This window comes from Camelus bactrianus, chromosome 6, assembly GCF_048773025.1.
Source record: "Camelus bactrianus isolate YW-2024 breed Bactrian camel chromosome 6, ASM4877302v1, whole genome shotgun sequence".
Classification (NCBI taxonomy): Eukaryota; Metazoa; Chordata; class Mammalia; order Artiodactyla; family Camelidae; genus Camelus; species Camelus bactrianus.
In genome coordinates this window covers 5,251,240-5,271,856 of record NC_133544.1, presented here as the reverse complement: position 1 = coordinate 5,271,856, position 20,617 = coordinate 5,251,240, and the positions used below count along the sequence as shown (strand labels likewise).

Genomic DNA, 20,617 nt, shown 5'->3' with positions numbered 1-20,617 from the left:
ATCACTTCTGCCTGCAGCTCCCGCAGCCCACACCACACCCCCTCCTTAGCAACCAGGACCAGCCCAGATCTGACTTACTCGGAGTGTCTGGGTCTAAGGAGCCCTAGCCCACAGCCAAGTGAGACCCCAACCCCTCCCCACCCTCGCCAGCCCCAAGGAGCCGGCACATTTTGCAGCCAAGCCCTTCTGCCTACAGCACCTGACACGAGTACATGAAGTCTAAAACCAGGCCTTGCAATTCAGAGCCTGGCTATGTGTGTGATGTGGGGTGTGGTTGTGGTGTGTGGAGGAGGGAGGGACAATCCAAATGTGAACCATACCCTCTGCAGTGTCCTGCTAGGCTCAGGGAACTGTCCATGCAACCCCTGCAGGAGCGAGGCATGGGATGGCAATTGTGGGGCTGCACTTGGGGCCATGAGCATCCCAGCAGCCGCCCAGTGGGCAGAGAGGGTGCCTGCGCAGGGCAGTGGCACCAAGCCCACTGGTTGCCTAGCAATGGGGCCAGGCAGCTGAGCCCTCCTTGGGGTTGGTTCCCAGAGAAATGCTCTGGGCATCCCAGCCAGCTACTTGTGGGCCAATGGGCATGGCAGGGGAGGGGGATGTTGAGATTAAGCCAGGAATGAGTACAAGGGAGAGAGAGGCCAGCGGGTTGGCCAAGCCAGATGGCCCCTGGGCATCCCAACCAGGCTGACTACACCTCCCACCACCACCCCCACCCACAGAAGGGAAGACCCCCGCCTCGTCCTGGCCGTCCAAGCATGCCCCCCACTCATGTTCCAGCCGCACTCAGCAAGGGCACAGATGCCCGTCTCCCCGCCTCTCACCCTGCACCACCTCCCCCTGCACCCCTCATCACCCACTTCTAACCGCCGTCCCTAAGCTGGGATGCCAGGGATGAGGCCAGGCCCAGGAGGGAGGAGGGTGAGCCCCAGCCCAGGGAGAAATTGGCGCGGCAGGTGCAGGCAAGCTTCCGTATGGGTCTGAGCGAGGGCGTGCCTGCTCGCAGACCACTGAGGGGACAGACAGGGAAAGGCTGTGAAGAGGGACTCCCCAGAGGCCATAGAGCAATGACTAGGTCCTCAACCCAGTTCCTGGGAGGCAGCTCTGGGCAGGACTGGGGGCAGGTGGGTGGTGAGGGGCAAGCTGGGGCCGGGGGTGGGCACTGGAGAGGTGGGTGGTGGCAGGGCCCACAGTCAGCCTACCTGTGCGAGGAGCTTGTCCCCCTCCAGCAGCTTCACCTTGGTCTCCAGCTGCCTGATGTAGGTGGACGAGGGATCTGTAACAACACAGAGCGGGCACATTAGCCATCGGCAGACCGTCTGCAGCAGGAGAGCCCGCCGCCCCTACTCCCCTCAGGTGGGCCTCTGAGCCCGGGTTTCTTGGACCTGCAGAAAGAGGATGAGGGGGACCCTCATTAGCTTGTCCCAGGCCAATTTGAGTCCAAAAAGAGTTCTCACAAATGATCCCCTGATGGGACCCTCGCCCAGGGGCAGCCCACACCAAGGTCCAGGGTCCAGAGAGGCCCCTCCCCTGCAGAGTGGGGACCTGAGGCTCCAAACACGCCGAGTCAGCCTCTGGGCTTCCATGTCTCCATCCTACCCAATGCTTAGGAGCCTCTACAATTTCGGGGGTGGGGTGGGTAGAGGGAACATAACACAGGCAAGCCACCACCTTTCCTGCAGTCAGGGGCCGGGTGCCGGCCCCAAGCATGCATGCCCCATTTCTGACTGCAGCAGGAGGTGAAATTCAGCTTCTCTGGCCAAGCTGACCCCACTTTGCGGCCACAGCAGAAGCAGGAGAAGTTCCACCACTGGGGCTACCTGCAGCCCGGGTCCTGCCTCCCCATCCGGCTGGAAATAGACTGAGAAAAGAAGAGTAATGACAAAGTCACTCCAGGCCAGGACAAGGGAGCCTGCCTGGGTGAGGCCAAGGCAGAGGGGCAGGGGGAGGGAGGCGGAACACGGGGACGGGAAGGTTGGGGCAGGCGGGGCAGGGGACCAGTCACAGCAGATGCAGGTGTGGAGGGAGCACAGGTGGATTTGAGCACCTCAGTGACAGGAGGGGCACCTCCCCAAGGGCTGTGCAGCCCCATGATCAGGGCTGGCCCCATTCCCAAATGCCATGACCTTCCAGGCCTGGAGCTCGGCCAGGTCCCGCACACTCCTGCCCATCGGCACCACTGTCCTCCAAGGTGCCCCCAGTGACGGGAGGCGGCTTTCCTGCACAGGTGCCTCTTTGCCCTTGACCTGCCCACTGTGGGTCACTTTGTTCCCCAAGCATCTCAGAAGGACCGCCAGAAGCCTTGTCCACCAGCCCTGGACCAAACCCAGGCGCATTCAGCCCAGCCCTGGGCAGGAATGGGGGAGGCCCAGCTCCTTCCTTTAATGATACAACTGACTTCCCCCGCCTACCCCACTCTCCACACCAGTCACCTCTCAGGAATGTGGAGCCTCCCAGGGAGGGAGAGGCCCCGCCCCAACAGCCTGCCCACAGTCACCTCTGGGGATGACCCCGGCAGCCACAGGGCAGCTCTGCTGGGAGCCTGCTGTGTGCCCTACAAGAGCTGAAGTGGCTTCCTCACAGCGCACAGCAGGGCAGTGGCGGAGGGGGAGCTGGACCCCAGGTGGTGACCCCAGGCAGGAGAGGCCTCCCACTTGGACCCTGTGCCCACACCCAGGGCTGGACAAACCCCTCACTTCCCAGACAGGAGACCCTCGGCGGCCATTACAATCCATGTCCGGTGCCCGCCCCCGACCTCAATTTACCCATCAATCTGCCTAAACTGACCAGCCATTCCCACCTCCCTTCCACATCCCACCCACACAAACAGGACCTATGGGAAGGGCCTCAGTGTTCAGGGGGTGCTGGGCCCTCTGAGTATGTGAGGGAGATGGGGTGTAGCCTGGGCTCCCCAACCCTTTGGGTCCTCCACCTGCTGCTGGCAGGAAGGTTCCCTGGAACGCCAACTGGGAAACAGTGGACAAGATAAACTGTGAAGACCCTCCCAGCTCTTTCATCCTCACATGTTAAGACAACCAGGGACCTCTGTGTGGTCCTCCTCTGGGTGGGGTCGGTGGGAGGGGACTGTCTACCCCATGTGGGATGCACGGCAGCCCCTGCATCTGGCACCTCCTTGCAGCCTTGCAGGGACCAAGCAAGTATCATCTCTGTTTTCCAGATGAGGAGGCCACAAGGAACAAAGTCTCCACTCGCTGGCAGATGAGTGGGGAGGCCCAGGCCCTGAATTTCCAGACCCTCTCCCCACCACCCGCAGGTCAGTGCTCAGGATCTGAGCGTTCGGCCTCTCTGAGCAGGGCTGACAGCAGAGGTCCCTGAAATAAGACGTGGTTCTTGGTGAAGCATCTCCCCAGATGCTCCATTACTGCCCAACCCTTGGGCACAGCCTCAAACCAGAGTCCCTGATCACCACAGCCCCACCCCCGGATGCACTGCCCAGCACAGCCCTGAAGTTGGGGGAGGAATCAGCCACTTGTGTGTGACCGATGGCCTGAGTGCGGTCCCTCCCGCACTGCCCTGGACAGCCACGGAGCCATCCCACCAGTGGGCACGATGCCCACCGAGTCTCTTGGACATTTTGTCTCCCTCTGCCATGTCTATGGGGTGAGCCAGGAGGCCCCAGGACTCCCCTCCTTGGTCAGACGGCAGTCGGAGTTATGGCCTGGGACAGAGTCAACAGACGTGCCAACCGGCTTGGTGCCCTCGCTGGACAGCGGTCAGGCCGGACAAACCACTGCTCCTGTCTGAGTGAGGACCTCACACCCACCTCCTGGGACGGCAGTCCAAAGAAAAGAGTGGCAACAGTGCCAGGAGCAGGGACACAGGACATCTCACGTCCCACAATCAACTCAACCACACCCCCCTACACCCACCGCCAGCGCCAGGCCTCAGGGCGCACAGGCCACGTCCGCGGCTTCAGACCACGGAGCTGCCCCACTCAGCCCATCTGTCTGGGGTCGCCCCAAACCCCAAGTGGCTGCGGAGAATGAGCCACACTTCAGACACCAGCGTGTGCTGGGATTTTCTTTTAGTTTCAAAAGAACAATACAAGAATCAAAGTAGTTTTCAATCCTCCTGGGCTGCACCTATCTAAGGAATTAATTCTAATTATGAAGAATGCAGACGGTGTTACAGTGGCCAAAACTGGAAACAACTAGTTGTCCAACAATAGCAGCGAGTTTACACCCTGTCATCACTCAAATGACGTTTGTTTCGTAAGCAATACGGAAGAACGCTGAAACAGCAGTGAAAAGAACTGGACACAAAACTGTATGTGTAATTGCTGTTATGTTTAAAAATACCCACGTATTAAATTAAAGTCAGGAATGAAGCACATGGAAATACTGACCATGAGGTTGCTCACACGAGGGAATGGGTGGTTATTTTTATTTATTCACAGTTTCTTGTTAATTTTCAAATTATCTACTTCTAGAAGAGGGAGAAATCTTTCTTCTGTGAAAAAGGAGAATGGACTAAATTATTGCATCCTCACACTGCAGAGGCCCCGTTAATGTCAAAAAGGGCAAAAAGGGTGGCCAAGAGGGTGACCAAGAGGACGGCCTGGACAGGTGGGCCCAATCAGCCCTCTGCCCACTTCTCCCAAGGCGCAGGCCCAGCCCCAAGCCTGCCCAGTCCTGCAGAGTTTAACGGGCTTTGAGGCCCCCTTCTGGAAATCCCGGATAAGCCTCCCTTGGCACACCGGACTGTCCCCACTGTCCCCCCATTCAGCTCCCCAAACCAGGCTCTGCATGCTGCCAGGAGCCAGGTAAACCGGACATCTGGTCACCTGTGAGTCAGAGCAGGGGCCTGGCAGCAGGGAAGAATGAAAGCTAGGCGGACCCTCAAGTCGGGGGGTGGTGGGGAGGGAGAGCAGGAGGAGGGCAGGGGTGCCAGGAAGGGCCTGGCTCCCTGGGAGGACGATGTTTCCAGCAGCCTCAGGCAACTCACGATCCCTAGGGGCGCCTCCATGCCCCAGCCTCTTGGAGACAAGTGTGTAATTAAATTAATTCCAGGGTTTGCAGTAATGAGGAGCGGAGCCAGCAGGGAGGGACGCGTCATTTCCTGGCTTGACTGCTGAAGGGGGAATGAGGGAGGTGACTAGGAAGGGATCCTTGGCCCTCCCGGGGCTCCCTGGCCCAATTCTGGGGATTCGTGATCCACCTTCCATCTGGGGGACGGGGGTAGATCCCTGCAACATTCTCACTTCCAGAAGCCTGAACATCAGCCCTCCCTGCGCCCCTCCTTGTTCCCGGGGCACAGGGAGGACCAGTGCAGCCCATGGGTGGATAGGAGTCAGGGGACCGCAGGGTCTGCAAGCCCCTCCCCACCAGCACTGATTGGTTCCACCGAGGAGTCCTGTGCCAGAGGCACTGATCATCAGGCTACTCTGCCCTCCCAGAAGCTGTGAGGCCAGGAACAGGTCGTATCTTCCCTCCTGGCTTGGTCAGCCTTACCATCAGTCCAAACTGCAAGAATTTGGGGGCCAGAGGCCACGTCTGATCACCCCTGCCACCCTCCTGACCTAGCTCACCATTGGGCACATAGTAGGCCCTTGGGAAAACCTACAGACCTAACAGGAATTCATCCGGCCAGGTAGGTCGGACCCATCTCCCTGAAGGAGAAAGGAGAAGGTTCTCAGTCCTATGAGCTCCCACCAGCAGCAGCTACAGGGAGAGTAAGGCACGCTCAGCCTGTGACTGTGACATGCCGCCCAGGGACACCCCAGACAAGGAGCTGCCAGGGCCACAGAGTGCAGAGGGCCCCGGCGGCCAAGGGCAAGTGCCTCTCAGACGTCAGTCCACAGCAGTTTACAGCATCGTCTCGTGCCAACCTCGCCATTTGTTTACATCTTAGTTTGAGTGAGACAAGATTTCACATACAAAGGGGTACGTGGGAGGGGACCCTGGGAAGCCCAGGTTGGGGGCAGGGAAGTGAGGCATGGACCCAAAGGAGCTGATGAGGAGTGTGAATTCCTCTTGGGACCTCAGAGTTGCTGGCCAAGGGCTGACTGGAGGGAGCGGCTCCCGGCCCCAGCACTGCCCACCTGGGGAGTGGACAGGAGGAGCTCCCGGGCAGAGCTGGAGGGCCAGCAAGTGACCCAGGCGGTGGGCCTGGAAGCAGTAAGTGCCCAGGGATCTGCATCTGGCGTCTGCCCCGGCTCAGGAGAAAGTATGATTTTTCCCTCTGCATGGAGGGAAGTGGACAGATGCTGGGCGGGGGGGGGGGGGGGGGCACAGTGACAGTGACATGGGCCTGGCACTCCAGCTGCCGCCTCTTCCAGGGACCCCACCAGTCCTGCCTCCCTTCCAGCCCCCTCTCATCGAGCAGGGTCCCCATAAGGCCTCGGGGGAAGGCAGGCTCTGTGGCAGGTAGGAGCAGGAGACACAGCCAGGCCATGCTTCGGGCCCCTCCATGGGGGCACATGCCCGGCGGCTCTGCGGGGAGACAGCTGACATTTCCACGACACGGCTCGGCTGATTCAATTCCCTTCTCCTTCCACTTCATTAAGAGGGGTCGGCTGCAGCATCGGGCCAGTGGCTCCATCCAGGCGGAAGGGCCTCGTTAAACAGACGCAACCTCATCATTCAGGCCCCCCTCCCTCCCCGCCCCATAGGATGAGAGCAGCTCCTGAGACTTCTGCCTTCCCGTGATGGGTTCCTCAGCTTCTCTCCTTCTCCCCTGCCCCAGAATCCACCCCCAAAGGGGCGGGTGAGGGCCGCACAGACCTGAGGGTCTGGAAATTGGAAATTGAAACCGAGCAGGGCAGGCCCAGGAGATGTCCCCACACTGCACCTTGGAGCCTCAGTCTCCACCCGTGCCTCCCGCTGCCCTCTCACAGGTAACCTCAGACCCTTCACCCCCATGCAGAGGTTTCCCCTGCCCACAGACATGGAAAAGAGGGTGTAGCGATGCACCGAGTCACTCAGGCAGGGCCATCGGGAGAACCACCCACAGGGAGCTGTGACCAGCTCCAGGCACCAGGGCCAGTGCAAGGATCTGAATGTTGTGTCCTCCCCAAAATCCGTACTTTAAAACCTAACACCCAAGGTGATGCTATTAAGTGGTGGGGCCTCTGGGGGGTAATATGGTCATGAGGGTGGAGCTCTTGTGAGTGAGATTAGTGCCCTAATGAAAAAGACCCCGTGGAGCTCTCTCGCGCCTCCACCAAGTGAAGGCACAGCAGGGAGATGGCAGCTATCCACTATCCAGGAGGGGCCCTCCCCAGACACTGAACCTGCCAGCACCTTGACCTTGGGCTCCCAGCCTCCAGGCCTGCTGCGCATAAGACACCTAGTCTGTGATGTGGTCAAAGCAGCTCAAACACACTAAGACAGACAGCAAGACGAGGCCACTTCAGCAAGAGCCATCGGTGCCCACATGCCAACGGTGCCTTCATCCTCCTGTTTCTCACTGTGAGCAGGTGATTGACCTCAGTTTCAGATGAAGAAACTCAGGCTCAGGGAGGTGCAGTGATGGCGGCAGGCCAGGCAGCAGTGAAGCAGCCTCCCCTCCCTCTGGCTCAGGGCAGCCCTGGGCTCAAGGCGGCAGCAAAGGCCACACTACCTGCGGTGCCTGACCCTGCTGGGAAACGGCCAGTGCTGGTGGGTACTCAGTCCCCAGGCAGCTGCTGCCTATCTGCCCCGCCCACAGGCCAGGCTGGACAGGTCTGGGCTCATGTTCCTGCTACCCTTGCCTCTGATGAATGAGCACTTCCAGTCCCCCAGCAAGGCCCAGGACATGGGCCTGGGGATGACCCTGTCTTCTTAAAGGACCTGGAGGATGTTCCAACTTCAGGCCCACCTACTCCCTGGACCCTGGGCAATCTCAAAGGTTACCAAAGGATTGAATTCTTGCAGAGCAGAGGGACTCCAAACCCAGGACTGGAAAGGAGAGTTACCAATTTCACGACAGTCCAGGCCACCAGTGGGGTATGAGCTCTCCATCACTAGTGGAAAGCAAGCAGAGGCTGAATGCTGGACAGAAGCCCTGAGAACGCTGAAGTTTCCCGACTTAGCTGGGAGGAGGGCACAGGAAGCTGCGTATGTACAGTACAGATGTACCCACTCTGCTACCCTCTGCTCCTCCCAGGGACCCTGGCAGGTGAGGGGCAGAAAGCCTGTCCTATAAGGAGAAAAAGGATGCTCAGAGAGTGAATGGATCCACCCAAGGTCACAGAGCCAGGTGCCAACAGGACCTGCTTGTCCAAGGGCGTGGTCCCCTTCTGCAAGGGTCCCTCAGCCTAATGAAGGAGCTGTAGGAATAGCCCCATTTGCTGAAGGGCAAAGGAGTGAAGAGGTGCAGCCTAGGGATGAGGAGGGCAGAGAGCCAGGATGTGTCGGTGGGGAGAAATCAGGGACTCCTTCCTGAAGGAGGTGGCATTTGAAGTAAACATGGAAGAACAAGCAGGATTCTGACAGGCAGTCAAGTAGGGTGGGGATGGAAGGCAAGTCCCAGCTGAACATGCAGTGTGAGCAAAGGCACAGAGGTGGGACCGGGACGGGCAGGTCCAGGAGCACCTGAGCCGGCGCCCATTAGCGTCTGCCTCCTGGCACACACCACAGCCTAGGAGGTGCGGGCTGAATGTGAGACAGGTATTATTTATGGATGAAGGCGAGAGGGAGGCTTATCAGAGGAACATCAGGTTCCTATGAGGACGCCTTTTGGCGGTGACAGCGCTGAGCCAAGTGAGCTGCCCCTGCCCCTCCCTCCTCCAGCCAGGCCCACCCACCCAAGCTGCCCGCAGAGGGTCTGCAGGGTGGTGCGGGCCAAGGTAGCCGGCCGCAAACTCAGCGATCACTTCCAGAACCTCGGGCGTGCAAAGGAGTTCCAGTGTCCATGCAGGACTTGAGAAGGGAAACTTCTTTCCCATTCACACATGCAAATTTTACTGAGCACCTACTGTGTGCTAGCAGGCACCTAGCAAAACCCCAACTCTCCTGTCACCCACCGTAATCTTCACACCAAGCTATTCTCCTTTACTGTGGAGGAGCCTGGGACTCAGGTTAAGTAGCAAGTCCAGTATCACACAGTGAGAAGACTGTGCGGCTGGGATTTCAAACCCAGGTTTGTCTGGAGCCAAAACTCTTCCCAGTCTGCGCCGAAGCCTCCCCGGCAGCCCTGGGGTCCCACGCGATCACCTGGGCCTCTCACGTCATTATCACCACAGCAACTGGTGCTGCTCATTCTAAGCCTTGACCCTGTCAGGGGGACCCAGCAACTTCTACCCATTTCCCTGATGAAGAAACTGAGGTTCAGAGGGGCCCAGTAACAGGCCCAGTCACAAAGCTCATAAAAGCAGGGCTGAAAGTTGAGACGTGCACGTGTGTGTACCCATCTCCACAGCCAGTGCTCAAATCCAGCCTTCCCAACAGGCATTGACTAGAGTCCCTCCCTCCCAAGCCTGCAGAGGCAAGAAAATTAAGGGGCACAGAGAAACAATGAACAACTGCACTGATGAAAACCGGGATCTCCCATTGCTGGCCTCTCAGCCTCTCCCGCTGAGGCTCATGGCTGTCCCAGGCTGCCACCTGCCCTTTTGTGTGCCCCACACACAGCTCTGGGGATCCCATGGACCGGCGCCCTGGCCACCTGGGGCTGCCTGGCGTTTCATTCCAGGAAAAGCCACGGGCCTTCCCAGTCCGCCCTGAAATCTCAAGGAGGCTGAGTCTGACTTGGCTCATTTGGAGCAGGCCCCCACCTGAATCTGCCCGTAGCCTCTGCTGTCCTCAGGCCAAACACTCAAACCCATTTCTCTGTCTACCACTTGGGAAGCCTGACGAGCCACACTGAAACTGTGTCATTGTTTCAAACCGAGGAAAAGAGGGGGAAAAAATTCCCTTCCTGTGACTTCCATTCTCATGCCCAGAAATGAACCTGTGTGCTTAGGTGGCAGTACAGGCAACACTGTCCCCTCACCCACCAACGCCAACTTCACTCTGAATGATTGGGAAGTACTGACAGAGGCTGAGCAGACGTCTGCCGGCCCCACCCAGCAGGGCCACCACACCGCACAGCAGCCTGTGGCTCTCAGCACCACTGCACCCGGCTCCCTGGGGCCCTTTTAACATTTGATCTCTTCCCTCCTGAAACCAACCGAACTGGACTCTAGCAAAGGGCCTGGATGTCCATATACATTTTGAACATCTTCCAGGTGATTCTAACATGCGCATGGGGCTGGGGACCCCTGACTATGCTGAGCAGTGACTATTCAAATCGGCCCTGTCTAGGGCTCCTTCTCGGAGGGACTCCACGCCCACCAGGCCCCGACTATTCACTGGGGCCTGCACTCTCAGGACTACGATGAGGCCAGGACATGCAGGACTGAAGGCGGCAGGGGAAGTGGGAGAGCCATTCACTGAGCCCCAGAATGGATGCGCCAAGCCCCTTAGCAGCAAAAAGTGGAGACTTTGCTGGTTTCAGGAGAGGGAGTTAGACAGCATGAGAGTCTCTACCAAGGATGAAGAGCATGAGGAACTGGTGGGGCCAGAATGGGGTCAACTGTCCAGCAGGGGAGGCAGGGACAATAGGGAGGCATGAGAGGGGGCAGGATGCCCAGGCAGAGGTGGGGAGGGGTGGCAGGTGGAGCAGGCTCAGGAAACAGAGAAAAATCTAGGTGTGGCTGGGTCATCAGACCCTGGGGATCCCCAGCCCAGATGCAGGAAAAGCAGCAGTGCCGGGGCTCAAAGCCTCAGGAGCAAGAGAGAGAGGGAGGTCCAGGCAGTCACCTCTGGCGACAAAATCACATCTGGACAGTGTTTCGCTGATTCAGTAGAAACAAGAATAAATCATCACAAATAAGACGGTGGGATTCCTGGGGGTGGTGGGAGCCCAGAGAAGCTCTGCACACCTGGCCCGCGGCCGCTGAGGATAGGGAGGATGGAGTGTTTTGTGAACGGGGCCGTAGCACGTGGCAGGCCATCCGGGAGAGTAAATGCAATCCCAACCTCACACCACACACAGAAAGCACTTCCAAGAAGGACAGAGTTCTAGATGAAGAAACAACTTTAAAACTTGGGCTTTTCTGATACAACTGGGGTGACCCTTAACAACTTTATGTTACAGAAAAGAAGACAGTCACAAAACACTGCATATTGTATGATTCCATTTATATGAAACGTCCAGAACAGGTAAATTCACAGGGACAGAAAGTAGATTAGTGGTTGCCAGGGGCTGAGACAAAAAAGGAACGAGGAGTGACTGCTAATGAGTACAGACTTTTTCTTCTGGGGGGAGTAAAAATGATCTGGAATTAGATAGTGATGGTTGGGTACGTCTGTGAATATATTAAAAAGCACTGAATTAAGACAAACAAATTTATTTACAGACAGAAACAGACTCGCAGACATAACAAACTTACAGTTACTTGTGGGGGAAAGGGGTGAAAAGGGATAAATTAGGAATCCAAGGTTTGCAGATACTAACTAATACATATAAAACAGATAAACAACAGGTTCATAGTGTACAGCACAGGGAACTGTTTTCAGTATCTTTCAGTAACTTATGGTGAAAAAGAATATGAAAACGAATATATGTATGTTCATGTACGACTGAAGCATTGTGCTGTGCACCGGAAATTGACACAACACTGTAAACTGACTATACTTCAATTAAAAAAATAAAACAATAAAAAGCACTGAATTATACACTTTCAAATGTATGTATATGAATGTGAGTTTCATCTCAGTATAGCTGTTGTTTGAAAGAGCAACTTCGGCTTTCAGGTGGGACGGGATTTCTTAATGAAGAGGTGAAAAACACAAACCATAAAGGGAAAGCCTGTCCTGCTAGGCTGTGAGCACTGACAACCCGCCCGTCAACGCACCTCAGCTCGGTGCGCGCCGTCAGAAGACAAGCCCCCCGCCGCCCCCACAAACTAAGGCAGACAACTTCAGCCCCTGGACACAAAGTGAAAAGCGGTCACTCGTGCAACGGCCAGTGTGTGAGAACCAGGGAGCAGCACGTGGGGTGCCCGCAGCACAGCAGATCAGAGGGCCACCCAGCATGGCTTCCCTGGAGAACCCCCAGCACAGGTGTCCAGCGCTGGCCAAGGCAGTGAAAAACTGGAAACCACCTGAATGTCCTCTCCGGGAGACCACAAAGCCTGTGGCTTAGCCAAACGGCAGAACGCTCGCTCTGCAGAGCCGGGAATGAATGAACGGGAGCTACAGGCATCAACGGGGCTACAGCTCAGAAACAGGATGCGGGGGAGGGGACGAGTAACTAAGCAATACAGAGAAAGGCAACAGCATTCACAAAGTTTAAAACCCTAAAAAGCATCGTCATACACTGTTTATGGACATCTGACCTGTAAGACATAAAATCTGCACAGGAGAGTGATGAGTACAAATTCCAGGCAGGGCTCCCCTGGGGAGGCAGGGGAGGGGAAGAGGGGAACACGACACACAAGGTGTCTTAACTCTACCTGTGATACTTTATTTCTTAAATTAAAGGATCTGACACTAAAATGCATTATTGTTTGCAATCTGATAAAGGTGGACAGTGGAATAAATAGTTGTCTCATTCTTCTCCCAGCTTGATGCTTTTTATATATTTCTTAACTAATTAATAATAATAATAATAATAATAATAATAATAATAATACTGCTTTATAAGTAAAAGGAAGAAAGTCAGGGCAGTGCAGTAGGCCCTCCAGAAAAGACACTGGAAACTCCTGGTGTCAGAACGCCCCGTCCCTGGGTCCCAGGCTCTGCCTTTGGAAAACCTCGCAGACATCCCTGGCAAGGGGCCTCCTGTGGTGCCGCCCCTACGCCATGGGAGCAGTCCGGTCACAGGAGGCTGAGAGCCCACAGGGATGGGAGGCTGACAGCCATGGGAAGCCACCCTCCTGCAGACAGGGGACAAGAGCAGGTCCCCTCTCTGCCCCAACCACTCTGCAACCTTAAACAAGCCCCTCCCCATGCCCCGGTCCAGAGAGATGGGGCAGGAGGCCCAGGTGGCCCAGAGAACCCAGAGGACCGGACAGGGACTTGACTCAGAGTCCCTGCCCCACAGAGTCCCTACAATTAGGCAGGGCAGCGAGGACTTGCCCATTAAAATGACACAGTCTTGGCGTGGAGACAGCACACTGCCCTTCCCACTCCACAGACAACCCACAGCACATGACTGCTGACCCAAGGGTCACCGGAAAGGCCAGCTTCAGGATGCAGCCCCGAGGCCCTGAGGACCAACTCCTTGGGCGGCCAGGGACCATCCACACTGCAAGAGGAAAAACACTGGCCAAGGGCCCCAGCTCCCGCAGCATCCTCAGGCCTCAGGTTCCCCATGTGACACAACGAGGAACTGGTTCCTGATAAAGATCTCAGCCCCCACTTATGAAGTGTACTCAGCGTCTGCCCAGAGATGCCCGCTCGTGACCCCTGGAGTCTGGGCACGTGACCTCCCGCGGCAAAAGAGACTGCAGATGCGACTGAGGCTGTGGCCGTCAAGAAGGATTAGCCCGGCCGGCCAGGTGGGCGGAGACCTAATCTCATGAGTGTGTGAAAACGGAGGACCTTTCCCAGCCACGGTCAGAGGGAGACGTGACTGGTCAGAGTGGTCAGAGGAAGGGACTGTAGCAGGCTCTGAAGATGGGGACCGGGCCTTGAGCCAGGGAATGCGGGAGGGTCTAGAAGCTGGAAAAGGCAGGAGGAGTCTCCTCTCAGGCCTCCAGGAAGAGCACAGCCCTGCTGACACCTTGATTTTAGCACTTCTGACCCCAGAACTCAGGATAATACATTTGCGTTGTTTAAGCCACCAAGGTTGGGGTAATTTGTGACGGTGGCCACAGAAAACTAACTTAGGAAATAAAGGCTACAGCTGTGTGACTTCAGGCAACTTGCCTCTGAGCTTCAGTTTTATTTTAAAACGAGATCAAAAACTAACCTTGGAAGGTTGCTGTGAGGACTAAGAAAGGAAGCAGCTCCAAAAGCCCCTGGCCCAGGGCCTGGCACTTAGTAGCGGCTCAGTAAAAGCAACCCCATCCTCTCCACTGCCCACACTCTGACGGCGTGACCTTGACAGGAAGGAATGGAAAGCTGAGGTTTCCACGCTGCCAGCCAAGGGCACACCTGCCTCTGAGCTGCACCACCAGCACCAGGTCACCATGGAGATGATGGCATCAGGCCACCCTTACCTCTGCTGCAAGACTGCCCGGCCGGGGCCTGGCCCGCCAGAGCCCCTGCACCTGCCTCAGATCTAGCGAAGGCCGGTGCATCACCACAAACTTCACAGTGGGGTATGAATCCAAGTTAGGAATGTCACACTTGGAGGTTATTTGAAGCAAACGTGACATTGTCTGTTCATAAAGCAGATGCCCCCTTCTCTATTTTAAGTTGAGGACTTTGTAGAGCATGGAGTACAGGGACCACTGAGCTGGCAGTGATGGGGCTGGTTCTATACACCGCAGGGAAGACCTCCAACTGCAAGCAGGGCTCTGGGGAGAGTGAGGGTCCTGTGGGCGTGGAGCACTGGGGCTGGATGGACCCTAGTGACTGACGGCCAGCACCTAACCCCGTGTTCACGGAGGTACACCAGGTAGCCTACAGGGAGGGAGGGAGGGAGGGTCCAGCCTGGGCCTCCTGCCTCCCAGCAAACTGCCCCTCACCCCAGCTCAAAGCCCCCAGGAAACAGGGCTCAAGAGACAGCCTGAGCCAAATCCAGGCAGAAAGGTGGGTCCAGCAAAGAACAGAACATGGCAAGAGGAGAAAGGACTCAAACTGGTACTAACCAGGCCCCATGTGGTTATGAGAAGCCTGGGGTGAGGGCAAGGCCAGGAGCATGTCCTTAGTCAAAGATCGCCTGGAGGTCTTATTTGAATGCTGCAAGGCTGGGGGTCCAGGTGTGAGGCTCAGAGGGTGGAAGGGTGAATCTCCTTCCAGGCCAGGTGAGCCTGTGCCCCTGCTGGCCCCCGCTGGGAGGATGGAGGGCTCTCCTCTGGAACGTGGGGTGGACAAGCAGGACATGGGCTGCTGCCCGGGGGTGCCAGATTTTGCTGCATGACCCAACCACTGTGAGAAAGCTCACAGACCCGTGTGACCCCACAAGGTCATGGTGAGGGCCTTCTCGAGTCTGGCTCCCAGGAGGCGTGGACCCCCCCAGCCCTGGTCAGGCCCTCACTACAGCTGGCAGGAAGGAGGCGGGCACAGCCCCACGCCCACCGGCAGTGGGGCTGGCAGGTCCAGGCTGGCTGCATTTACTGGGCAGGGACATCCCCACCCAAGCCTCAGGATCCCTTTGGTACCGTGGGGACAGACCAGGCTCCCAGAGCCTCCCAAAAGGAGGGGCATGCACCCTGCACAACACCCCTCCAGAGAAGGGCTACGGTATTGCAGGCGTCACTGCTGGGGTGAGGGAGGGGGCTCTGGGTGTTTGGGACACAGAGGGACCTGCCAGCCACCCCAGTCACATTCCCGTCCTGCCACCCCTCATCGGCTCAGCTCTCAGAACGACCCTCGGGCATGGGCTGTCTCTCACTCAGCAATTTCAGCTGAAATTGCCCTTTGGACCCACAGTTCTCCCCTCCAGGGGAGGGGGGTGCATGAGCTTCAGGACTCAAAGGTCATCTGCTCACCTTGGGCAGGGCCTGGAAAACCGTCCCCTTCCCGCCATGACACCAGTGGGTGGCCCAAAATAGGACTGGCAAGCCAGGAGCTCACTGTCCTACTGGCCAGGCACTTGTCACCCCAGGCCACCGAGGCTGTGCTGGGCCGTGCGATTGTCCCAGGAAGAGGGACCTCCCCAGCAGAGCCAGAGCAGAAGGTCAGGAGCCCGGGGTCTCCCTATAATCACAGCTGTGCAAACCTCACACTAGTGACGAGATGTCTCCGAGCCTCTGCATCCTCATGATGGGAGGCCCGATGCCCCCTCGCTGGGCGGCTGGGAGGATTCTGGAGCACCCAGGCCAGGCCACTGCAGCTCAGGAATCTGGGGGGTTGGTCAACCATCTTCTCACAGATTCTCTCCAGAACCTTCACAAGCACACGGATCCCCATGTGGCACGTGGGCAAGGGACTTCCCTGGGGCCTCATCCTCCACCTGCAGAGGGAGGCCTGCGTCCCAGGGTCACCACCCGGCTGCTCCATACGACCGTGCGCAGAGCCCCTGTGGGCAGACCCCCTCCTGCCACCCGTGGATGCCGAGCATCTCCTCTGCTTGCTCCATGGATCTGTCTGCCTGCTTTCCCGCCTCAACTCCCCCGACCGTGCCCTCACCCCCACCCTCAGCCGAAGGTGACTGTGACTGTCCCACACAGGAGCTCCCCTACGGTGACTCCATAGCTGCTAGGGAGACCCCAGCCCCTGCCCACCCCGGTAGGCGAGGCCCTGGGCTGCTTCTCCCTGGGGTGTGCCCACCCCTCACATCCCTTTGCAAGTTCCTGCACGCAGAAGGTTGGCAAGCCTCTCGTCCCTGTGCACTGCACAGCAGGAACCATCAGCCCTCGCCCCAGAATCAAACACTCACGCCGGGCTCTGAGAGGGGACTGGTGAGGCTCGTCACCATAAAGGGTGCGTGGGCACTGCAGTGAGGGGAGTAGAGTCTGTACCAGGGGCCAGGCCGCGCCATAACTTGCTGTGTGACGCTGGGCAGATCCCTTCCCTTCTCTGGGCCCCACAACACCTCTCTGTACAAGGGAGTTGAAAGCCTCCAAGAGCCCTTCCGGCACGGTGGGCACAGGTGGATGCAGGTGGGCACAGGTGGGCGTGGCGGGCACAGTGGGTGTGGGCCCATCACTGTAGCACACCGCCATGCCCACGCATGCAGCTGTGTTTAAAAAAGATACGAACGAGAACAGACCCAAAGGTCAGGAGAGCCGCTGCCAAGATGAGGTCAGTGTTTGGTTACTAACGAGAATAAACAGCCCTTGGTCCTCCAGAGGAAGGGCCCGCTGGAGAAGCCCCACTGGGGAGAGAGGGGTGGGGCCAAGGAGCCTCCATCTGTGTCATCACTCCCACAGGTGACAGGTGACAGCTGGACACCAGGAACTGCCCCACAGCTAACTCCTGGTCTCAGCAGGGGGACAGCACAAGGCCTGGGAGGGGACCCTGAAGGGAGCAAAGGGGCATGAACGGTCAACATGTCCTGACCTCTCCTTCTAACACTGGGGTAAACCAGGGACCCCAAGGGACTTGCCCAAGGTCACAGGCCACCCTGCCCCCAGGCCCCACCGTGGACACAAGAGAAACCCCAGCTCCCTTCTCCTCCCAGGCATCTGTCCAGCTGTTTGTCCTGGGCAAGGTGATAATGACGATGACAACCACCTCGGATAAAATAAGAATCCGCACTGATAAAGAACACATCCACACACAGGCTGACGAGGGAGAAGGGGCAGGCCCCACACAGCAGAACGCCAGCTGTTCCACACAGGACAAGGAAGCTAGAAAGTCACCACTACCACGGCCAGAGTGCTGGCCAGCAGACACCAGCCACGCACACGAGTGTCCGGTGAGGATCAAGACACTTGTGTGGTCTCAAAGTGCCGCCCACCGGTTATTTACTGATCACAGTTACACATACTAACCTCGAGCAGGGAGACCCGTGGGAAACTCCCTGAACCAACGATGGAAGCTGGCTCCCAAGACCGGCCCACACCGGGTGCCTCCTGGCAGGACAGGCTGACAACACTGCATCCCCTCTGGGCTGTCCCTGCCCAGAACACACAGCCTGGATCCAACCGTGAGCCAAACACGCAGCAGTCTGTGCTCAACAAAACGTCAATGAATCACTGCGCTGTACTAGAAATTAACACAACCTTGTACACCTACTATACTTCAACTAAAACAAAAGTCAAAGGAAGATGGAAGAGCGATCGGTTCCAACAAAGGCAAAAGGGAGTGTGCAGTGCGTGTTCCTGCACTGGGTCCCGGGCCAGACAGCAACTGCTCTAAGGCGCTGTGCTGGGACGCTCGGTGACAGCATTCGATTTCCTGACATTGTCACCACGTAAGTGATAGTCTCCGTTTCTAGGAAACGCACCCCAGCGTTAACCCCAACTTCTCTCAAATGGTTCAGGGGAGAAACAGCCCACAGAGAAGGAACAACCACGCAATGAGGCAGCCCCAGGAAATTAACCCCCTGTCTTAGAGATGGTTAAGGGTAAGGACGGGAAACACTGAGCAAATCCCAGCCACACAGCATCACCTCTAACATCAGCCGCCCCGAAGCCACTGCGCCGTGCTCCCCACAGTGCCGTCCACCACGGCCCCAAGACCAACACATCTCCTCCCTGGCAGGGGCCGACCACCGACCAAAGGCACTGCCGTGAAGGAAACGTGGCTGCCTGTACCATCAGGAAACAATCGATGTTTGTCCAGCAACAGAGCTACAGTTACGTAAATTCTGGCTAACTCACTTGGAGGGATGTTGTGTAGACACTAACAAGGTTTACAGAAACCGAGAGGAAAAGAGCATCCGATGCAATGTTGAGCGGAAACTGCCGGATCCCACACGGAACACACCGCGAGATAAGCAGCAGCCCGAGCACTCCTGCACGGGGAGAAAGCAAACAGCCCCACCGCGGGGAAAGACCTTCAGAGCAGGGTCTGGGGGGTGGGGCGAAATGCGTGTTTTGATTTTCTTGCTACTTTCCCAAATCTTCCAGTTTCTCTAATGACTACGTATCCTCTTAGAAATAAAAATAAACAAATCAGTCCAGTCTGCGCCTGGGCCTCACTGCCCCGTGCGCACAGCCACGGAATTCCTCATACAGGCTGCCTCCCCGGGCAGACGTACCCTGGACGTCAGGGGTGACACCCTGGGGCTCTCAGGCCAGAGCTGCCTCTGCGTGGTTGCCACCGAAGGCTGCCCACTTGTCCCAGCAAACAGAGGGGTCCCCAAACCAGCACAGGGGGAGGGTCTGGACTGGGAGACCCCGGGACAGCCCCTGAACCCTCTGAGTCTCGGTTTCCCATCTGGGATGTGGTGATGATCACACTGGTGGTGAGATCATGGGAAGGTAACAGAGCTGACAACACCACCTTGAGTAAAACCACAGGCGCAGCTCTAGAGCCCTCCATGCCACCGGGCAGGCGCCGGACAGGCCCTCAGCGCTCCTCACTCTGACTCTCAGCAGCCCTGTGAGGCGCCAGGCGCCAGGCTCGCTTTGGACAGGCAGAGTGGAGGCTCAGAGATGTCCCATGGGCCCTGCCCCTTCCCAGTGGACATTCCGATGCCACTGAGTGAGGGTGTGAAGGAGAAGCTGGCTCTCAAAGGGCCCTGGAGGGAGTTACTCAAAGAAATACACTTCATCCTGCCCTGGAGAAAGGTCACGCACAGGCACTGAGAGTCGTCCTGCTGGGCACGCACCTCCAAGGGCACAGTTTGGTTAATCGACAACCACAGCCCAGCTCTGCCCCGACGCAGGAGCCCACGGGAGCCTAAGAACTCCTCTCTGCAGAGAACCATGATCCAGACAGGGCTCGAGCCCCTCCAGAGTCGCGGAGCCAGGATGAGAAGCCAGGCCCTGACCAGCCCAGGGCCTGCCCCCTGCCCACCGCAGCCCTGAGGGCACTCCAGCTGCACTGGGAGAACTACTGCACCACAGGCCAGGGCCCCCCGTCCAGCCGGGGTAACTCACTCACATACCCACGCCATTGGCGGGCACTGCCCCTGGAGGGTACCTCGTGGGGGCATCAATGGCCACTGTGTGCTGGGCCAGCTGGAGCCCTGACCTGCCACCCCTCTCTGTGTGGTCCCAGCCTGTACAGTGGGCTGGACCAGATGACCTCTGACCTGGTTCTGTGTTCCTTGCATGTTCCTCCTACCCCGAGGCCCAAATACAGCCTGAGCCAGAGCCGAACACACCTGGGCTGGACCCTGGCCAGAGTCCCCTGCCCTTCCTGCCTATTGCCCTGGGGGAGGGCTGCACTCGAGATGGGGGCTCTGCTGCTATTTTCAACACAGCCTAAGAGCCACTGACCACCAAGCTCCCCACTTGATGTGGAGGTTCTGCATCACATGACAAATGACGGGGATGACCTCAACCATGGCACCCAAGGCAGAGGCCAGGGACAGGCAGTTACCATGGCGCTTATCCAGGATGTCGACCATCCTTGCCCGACGGGCCAACGACCTAAGATGGTTCTGGTCCCCTCGGACCCCAGGCCAGAGGGGCCTCTGAAAGGACAGATGTGAAAATACCCCTCTCCAGAAGTCCCTGACCCACAGGCCTTTGGGAGACCAGGGGGCACCTCTTCTCCAGGCTCGAGGTTGATGCCTACAGCTGCAGTCGGGCCTGAGCACCGCCCAGACACATTCAGTGTCAGCAGGGACTCAGGTGCCACTGGGTTTCCCTCCAGGGGACACTTCCAGCCCCCTCATTAGAACGTCAGGGGCTTCGCTGCCCCTCCCTGGGCACTGGGGCCGGGCCCTCGGCTGTTACTGGTCGGGCTCTTGGCTACAAGTAGGCAGACCCTAAACCCCCTGGTTCGCAGATGAGGAAACAGCCCCCAGGAGTGCACCACGGTCACCCAGGGCCCGGCCTGCCTGGCAGATCACCCTCAGGCAAGTGGGGTGGGTCCCCACGAGTCCCCACCCTCAGGCCCCACCTTCTCACTTCAGGGGGCTTCAGGGCTCACTCTGTTGCCCAGATGGCCCCCATGAGCAC

The 20,617-nt window shown here is 57.8% G+C and overlaps 1 protein-coding gene across 3 annotated transcripts in view; it reads right to left on the bottom strand.

Moving 5' to 3' along the window:
* CCDC85C (coiled-coil domain containing 85C) overlaps window positions 1-20,617 on the bottom strand; it is a 78,850-nt gene that overhangs the window by 19,028 nt on the left and 39,205 nt on the right. For all 3 annotated transcript variants that reach the window (XM_074365056.1, XM_010968770.3, XM_074365057.1), the window contains exon 2: window positions 1,203-1,276. In XM_074365056.1, the coding sequence (XP_074221157.1) occupies window positions 1,203-1,276 (74 nt within the window). The remainder of the gene's footprint in view (window positions 1-1,202; window positions 1,277-20,617) is intronic.